Source organism: Pangasianodon hypophthalmus, chromosome 15, assembly GCF_027358585.1.
Source record: "Pangasianodon hypophthalmus isolate fPanHyp1 chromosome 15, fPanHyp1.pri, whole genome shotgun sequence".
NCBI classification, from domain to species: Eukaryota; Metazoa; Chordata; class Actinopteri; order Siluriformes; family Pangasiidae; genus Pangasianodon; species Pangasianodon hypophthalmus.
The window spans coordinates 25,443,716-25,451,215 of NC_069724.1; the positions used below are offsets into that span (position 1 = coordinate 25,443,716).

Consider the following 7,500-nt stretch of genomic DNA (forward strand, 5'->3'; position numbering starts at 1 on the left):
TTTCACGTTATTAAAGCTGCAGTGTGTGATGTGTGGCTCCCTCTGCTGCCTGCAGGATGAACTGCACTTTAAACAAACAAACGTAACTCACTCTATCTGTCTCCAACAAACCCACCTAGAGGGCGGGGCTGAGAAACTGTTCTCACTGGGGGCGGAGCCAGAAAAATGTAACCAGAGCTTGAAATGAAGAGGCTGCAGAACTGCAATATTATTACAGGAGCATAAACAATTTTCAAAACTAAAATCTGCAGCTTTAAGGAATGCATGCTTGTGTATTACAGTCCATTCAGTATCAGTCAGAACCCTAAACCAGAACCTGTTAGAACCGAGTCTGAGGTGTAGCACGGTAAACGGTTTGAGTGACCCTGAGACAGACCTGGTCGAGCAGCTTCTGGCTGTAGGCGAGAGGATGCGCTTTGCGGTAAAGGCCGCTGCAGTACTTGGCGTTGATGAAAGCGGCGCGTTGCTCCTGCTCGGCGTCGGGGAGGATCTGATCCTCCGCCGGGACGTTGTGGCCCCACACGTTATTGCCAGCTTTGTTCCCGTAAAGCACAAACAGCTGTACAGAGAGAGGACACATCATTATCACCAGTGAGCTTCTCAAACACCACTCCTGTCTTAACCTTTAACCTTTAACCTTCCCATCATGTTGTATAAAATTTGAAAGTGTTAATTTGAGATGCTGTTAGTTAATGCACACGACTCAGGAGGCGTGGCCTCTGTCTCTGTCACTAACCTGCTCTTATTATTCAACATTGTGTATTTATGATTATTGATTATATAAATATCCCACAGCGCTGCTCCTGAGTTCTGCACTCTGATTGGTCAGAAGGTGTTGATTAATTCTCTATAACAGCAGCTCTGACAGTAGTGCAGGTTTATATTAATGCGCTCGTTCTAATACGTTATCGTTTCTATAGTAACAGCTCATTCACATGAACTTGTTTTTTCTTAAATTCTTGATCTTTCTTAAATTCTTATTAACTTCAAGAGAGAGAAAAAAGAGAGGCTGGTGAGGAACCGACTGTTTATAGCTGCTATATATCACACAAACGCTGGAATCCACCAGAAACTCTACTTCCCAGAACACACCGCGGCCTACAGACATGGCCGCCACAGACTACAATCTCCAGCACAACACTCCACCGGCGCGTTCACAGTCTCTCGAGTTCTAATCACACACACCTTTCCCAATTACACTCACACCCTATAGATATAAACGGACTTTGGACACTTACCCTGTTGTGAAGTAACACTCAGTTATTGAAAGTGACCCCTGACTCACTCTCAGTTTACTATCACACAACTTATCACGCCTTTTTCTGATCTTGTTTTCTTCTTTGTCTTTTTTTTTTTTTGGATTTCCCTCACAGCGTTGTTTGTAGATCTCCTGACTTCTTGCCTGTCTCAGTTTACGATTTTTCCAACATTAAATGTAACTATTAAAGTATGATGTGTTGTTCTTTAATAAATCAAAAAAATTTAATTGTTGGAGAGTTGAGTATTAACTGAGCATTAAAAAAATAAGAAGAAGAAGAAGATAAAGACACTTTAGAATATAAAAAAGTGAAACACTGAGTCTGGATTATCAGGACTGTGCGCACTGATTTAGTTCAGTCTAATTTATTGTAAGATGATTTCCAACATTAGCAGTGTTTATAATTTATATATTATTAAAGCACGCCTCTTTAACAGCGTGTGTGTTTTACAGTTCCTCTCTGTCCAGTGTTCTGACCTGAATCAGAGGCTCGGTCCACTCTTTACTGTCCATTTTCAGATTCCGCACTTTGGACCTGTTGTTCCCCATCTTTTGATGAAAGTCTGTAAAACAATAAAGTGACGTAAAACATATAAAATGCCAGCAGAGATGAAGAGACACAAAGTGTGCGTCTGATAGTAATACAGTGTGTATTATACAGAACTACAAGACACACTAGGGAGAAAAAACAGAAAATACAGGAACGTGGGATAACCAGTGTACACGCAAAACACGCCAGAGTGTGACTACAGCAGCAAGTGCAGCATGAAAACACTTTATTTTAGCTTGTTTAGTGTTTGTATAATTTTTACTCAGACTGTATTATGGTGCCTTTCTTTGCCCCTCCAACTCATAGCCTGTTTTCACTCTCATTAATATTCATGAGCAGACCCCTGACTCTCATTAATATGCAGATGTAGAAGCATGGCTCTCTTCGTAGTTAAAACAGTTTCCTCTCTAAAGCAGTGATGATTCCTCAGACTGAGACTTCTGGTCGATGTATATTCCTAAAAAAACCTCAGACAGGAAGTCCAGCACACTTTCCCGCTTAAAACTACAGGACATGTCGCATATAAACACAGATATTTCCTCACTTGCGCAGGCCTCACAGATGACCATCAGCAGGTTGATGGAGGCCCACTCCGGGTTCGGACTGCCGCAGTCAGCACACACTTTATTCCAGGGGCTCGACCACAAGCGCTGCGCCACCTCACTGCAGGACAGGGCACTGAGGATCACCTTGTTCAGATGATCCAGCCACGTCGCTAACTCTCGCGAAGAGTCTGCTGAGAAACTGAAACACAGAACGATGGACAAGAAGAAGAAGAAGAAGAGTGACAGTTTTTGATATTTTTTCAAAGATGCAGAAAAGAAGACAGTTGTGATCTTAAAAAAAACAAATGCACAGCTGGGGAACAGGAAGTAGAGAAAGAACAGGAAGTGACTCACTTGAACGTTTTATAAGGTATAGTAAGGCTAAAGCTGTGGCGTCCAGTCTGCTTCACCGATGCCACATTCATGGACACAAGGGTCATCCCGAGACCCAAATTAAAGTCCTGCAAAACATTCCGAAAATGAATTCTGCCTCTTACATTTATAAATGTATAATGGAGCACCATTTCCTCTTTCCTCTCATGTCTCTACCTCTTTGCTGTTGTAAATCCACAGGTTGTGTCCGCAGATGGCACCGTAAACTTTGCTACGTGGTTCCTTCATCATCAGTGAGCTGTGATGACGAGGAGGTGCTGGTGGTTCTCGTCCTCGGGAAGCGAGCAGTGATGCAACCCATCCCGCCTTCACATCTGCACACAAAACATTCCCCCAAACCAATTAACAACCCAGCCATGTCTACACGGGATTCATTGCAGGTGTTTTCACAAAACCTTTTTCACTAAATGGAAAAGACAGATGACCAAGGGGGCAGTCGTAACCTGAAGGTGAACCTGAAGGTCGTGGGTTCGAGTCTTGGGTCCGGCAGGGATTGTAACGACCAGCGCTCTCTCCCACCCTCAATACCACGACTGAGGTGAGACCCTTGAGCAAGGCACCGAACCCCCAACTGCTCCCCGGGCGCCGCAGCAAAAAAGGCTGCCCACTGCTCCGGGTGTGTGTTCACGGTGTGTGTGTGTGTTCACTACTGTGTGTGTGTGTGCACTTGGATGGGTTAAATGCAGAGCAGAAATTCTGAGTATGGGTCACCATTCTTGGCTACACTCACTTCACTACACGTCACTTCACTTCACAAGAGAGATTATATATCATTGATCTGTGGCCTATGTTGCTAATGCTTATGCTAACAAAACCTCCTCTGAGCAGAAACGCATTTAGCACAGATAAGCTAAGATGAATAAAGATGATTCCTCAGAGAACCAAACCAGGGTAGCAGCATTGGGAGCGGCGAACCCTGAACCCAGAGCAGAACCCTGAGGAACGCCTGCATCATTCTCACCTTCACTGTGAGCCATGAACTCAAAGTGCTTCTTGCGGAAATGAATGAAGAAGCGTCTTTGGCCCTGCTGACGCACGTTGGTGATGCTCGACACGTGAAACACATACTCGGAAATCTTGTCCTGCATGAAAAGAATGTGATGATATCATGATCCGCGAAGAAGGTGTGACTATAGTGTGTAATGAGTGTGTGTTTAGGTGAAAACTGGTCATGTCTGTTTTATTCTGTATTAAACATCAATCACAGGCAAAACTATTTCAGGAAATTCCTGTGCAGTGATTTCCCGTAATCAGTTCCGATCTCCACAAACAGGAGTAAGAAGTTTTATAAAAAGTTTTTATAAACAGTTTTATAAACTCACCGAGCGTTTCTTCCACATAGATATCACCTGACCGTCAAACGTGGTCCACAGCACATTGTGTCTTTAGGAATAAGAAATTGTATTAGACTGAACTGCAGTGGGAGGGGCCTGAGTGAGAGCAAGGGCAGGGCAATACACTCAAATCATCATATCACAATATATAAACATTAACATAACAACAGTTCTGTCGTGATGATTCCTGTTTGTGCCAGGCTTTATCTCATCCCCAGGCATTAGATTTGGTCTAGTGATGGGCGTTCCTGGATCAACAGCCAATCATAAACTTGATCACATGACCATCAGCCTTTCTGTTCACGTGTTCAGCTACTTGAGCTTTCTGATGCAATTTATTGTGATATTGAGATTAGAGGAACTTACTGCCCAGCCCTAAATGATGTGATCATAAGAAAATCATGAAAGTGGAAATGTTAAAGTGTTAGCTACTTGCGGCCCTTCCAGACGTCCAGCCAGCTGGAGCGTGCTACAGCACTCTCTCTGTGGGAGTTCTCTTCAGGCTGGACGGCATTCCCTGCTCCTGCTGAAGATTTCCTCCGGCTCACACGGATGGTAGCGGCTCTGGAGAACCATGAGGAACAAGGGAATTAATGAGGATCTTAACAAGGGGGTACAAATCAAATGAGCAGAGAGCAGCCCTTAACTAATACCTAACCTTAACCCAGAACTTCTCATCCCTTACTCTGTACCATGGCTAATCCTGTGATCAGAAATTGATTCTGCTACCAGGATGGGTTCAGCCCTTGCAAAAGGAGCCATGTTAGCTCAGTGGATACAGATCTCCATCTGTAACTCAAAGGTTTTAGTCCCACAACTGGCAGAGTTTAATGGAGAGTACCTGCTGTCGGAGGGGTTCCACCTGTTCCACTACTCTGTCCTGATAGTCCTGAATCCAAGGGCCTTTAACCCCTAACTAGTCCTGAACCCTAACCTTCCAGGACATAACTGACCCAAAGCCTGAAACCCATCACTTTCAAAAGGTGCCACGGTAGTGCTTAAGGAAGTGCTTCTGCATCCGTAACCATGTTGTGAGCTCAAGACCCAAGAATGAGTCAGAGGCGGAACCAATGCCACTACCACGTCCTGCTACATCTGAGTCCTAACTGATCAAGGGCTCTTTACCTTTAACCGATTCAGGGGCCATAACTCCTAACTGCTGTAAGATCTTATTCTTTACAATGACTGACCCGTGACCTGTACCAGAAGGTTCCAGTGCCACCACTTTGTGCTACCTTGCGTTGAGCCTTGAGCAAAACCCTTTACAACTCTTGAACCAGAACTAGCCCTGAACCCTAACCTTTACGAAACAACTGATCCAAGTCTAACCCCTAACTGTTCCACAGCGTCTAACCTAAACAATGGCTGATCTTGTGTCTGGATACAATTCCCTGTTGAGGAACAATTCAGTCATTTAGAGACCTGCATTTATAACCACAAGGCTGTGAGTTCAAATCCCATTGTGTACCTGCAGCAGGGCGAGTAGCCGTCCCGCCCCAACTCGGTTCTTGAGCAAGACCCTTGACCTCCTAACTAACCCTTAACCCTAACACACAGGGTTACAATGATTAAGAGCAACCCCTAACCCCCTAACCCCTAACCTCCTTACACTCATACACTATGGTTCTCCGCTCACCGTGGTTTCTTATGGGTGGGAGGTTGATTCAGTTTCTTCGGTACTGGTGGCTTTAACGGAGTGGTGTCTTTAGACTGAGAATTAGTTACCTGAGGAGCACTGTTAAAAAAAATTTAAGAAAAACAATGGATCAGTGCACTCTTAGTGAGATTTTTGCAGTATGTATGGTTTAATTTTATTTTAATCTTACCCACCTTTCACTGTTGGTGGAGTTGTGACATTCTTTAGGAGGTTGGATGTTAAAAAATGTGTCTGACTGTGGGGTGAGGGGCGTCATGGGGCAATCCTCAGCCGAGGAATCAGAGGTAACACACTCCTTCACACCGTCTGATAAATTTTTAATGTCCTCATCATCAGACGCTAAGGGGCTTTGCGGAGGTGAAGCCGGCCACACGTACTTCTCCAATATGTCTCCTCCATGTGTGTCGTCTGTCTCTTTAAGCTCAGGGAGATCAGCAGGAGAGAAGCACGAGTCACCGTTCAGTTCTGACAAAATAAAAACAAAAACTCGTTCTTCGTGTCCTGCGATGTCACAGAGCGAGTACGCAGTACACTTCCATCTCACACGTCTCACTGAACACTCTGCTGTCTCGAACTGTAAATAATCAACTGTGTGTGTTACAGAGAAACACTGAGTGACGCTGTGATGAAGCGGAGTTACTGTTACCACCCTGAAGTTGATTATTTTTCTATAACAGCAGTGTTTTATTCCTCTTATACAACTACAATTGGGAAGAATCATAAGACAAACTACAAACACTGTATTTTTTTTTAACCTGCTGCTGATGTCTTCAGCTTTTGTGAGTTATTTGCCCTCATGTGCTTTAATCCACATCAGAATGTCACTGACTTTTTTTTGTAACATCATTCGCTTATACACAACAATAATCTCTGTCTGAACAATGTGTGTGGTTTTTCCGGTTCTCCCTGTAATCCATAAACACATTCCACAAAGCCGCCTAAACCAGCACACTGTGTTGTGCTGCGGGTTTGTTTTTTAATAATGCAGAAATAATTAAACGTACCTGGGCTGGTCACTTCAGATGTTTTATTGTTTGTCTCGGGTTCATCCTGAGCAGCTTTACTGCTGAAGAACACAAACAGAAAACAGTTCTATAATTAATAACTAATAAAAAAATCTTTACTGATAATATTAATAATAATGATGCAGTAACACAGCTCCATGTGACTGTAGCTCACCTGTCTGTGGAATCGCTCCGTAAACTCTTCCCGAGCATGTACCGGGTTCTCGGCTTCGGCACCGGAGCCGTCATGGCAGATGTTACAGATGTTGAAGGTGACACGGACTACGCTGAAGGAGCAAATGTTCATTTTATTTACAGTACAAATCAGCTTCACTCCAAAACAAAGTCATGAACGTTTAGCATTTAAAGTGTGTTACCAGTGCCAAAACTAATAATAATAATAATAATAATAATAATAATAATACATTAAATAAGTTACATTAAACATAAGATAGAAAAGTCTATCATTCTAGTTAGAGTTGATGTGAAAATAAACCTCAGATGACACACAGAGTCTAGAAACGTCTCCAGCTGCTTTCTCTTTCAAAATTTTAATATTAAACTCTAAAAAGATTTAATAACAAAATTAAATAAAACTTACAACAACCTTTAGTAAAAACTCTGAGCATAGATCTGATTCTGTTCCAATGTGCTTCTTTATCTCCTTCCTTTATCTCAGCTACTGTCTAAATAAAGTTCATTCATTAACACAAGGCTGTTAATGTTTGTTCTTCCTGAAACCAACAAAACCAAAAAAAA

General features: G+C 43.0%; 1 protein-coding gene across 5 annotated transcripts in view; it reads right to left on the minus strand.

The window, feature by feature from the left end:
- The window catches only part of LOC113524605 (arf-GAP with Rho-GAP domain, ANK repeat and PH domain-containing protein 1), a 15,475-nt gene that overhangs the window by 7,309 nt on the left and 666 nt on the right, over positions 1-7,500 (minus strand). Inside the window, exons 2-14 of one of the 5 annotated variants that reach the window (XM_053240223.1) lie at positions 7,349-7,427; positions 6,917-7,028; positions 6,742-6,803; positions 5,911-6,202; positions 5,717-5,815; positions 4,513-4,644; positions 4,069-4,129; positions 3,708-3,828; positions 2,903-3,060; positions 2,708-2,814; positions 2,353-2,552; positions 1,736-1,821; positions 377-559 (exon numbers count right to left, since the gene is read on the minus strand). In XM_053240223.1, the coding sequence (XP_053096198.1) occupies positions 377-559; positions 1,736-1,821; positions 2,353-2,552; positions 2,708-2,814; positions 2,903-3,060; positions 3,708-3,828; positions 4,069-4,129; positions 4,513-4,644; positions 5,717-5,815; positions 5,911-6,202; positions 6,742-6,803; positions 6,917-6,990 (1,575 nt within the window). In that variant the 5' untranslated portion in view covers positions 6,991-7,028; positions 7,349-7,427. Of the gene's footprint in view, positions 1-376; positions 560-1,735; positions 1,822-2,352; positions 2,553-2,707; positions 2,815-2,902; positions 3,061-3,707; positions 3,829-4,068; positions 4,130-4,512; positions 4,645-5,716; positions 5,816-5,910; positions 6,203-6,741; positions 6,804-6,916; positions 7,029-7,342; positions 7,476-7,500 lie in introns of all 5 variants that reach the window. The other 4 variants (XM_053240224.1, XM_034311236.2, XM_034311237.2 and 1 more) reach the window with 4 other exon arrangements.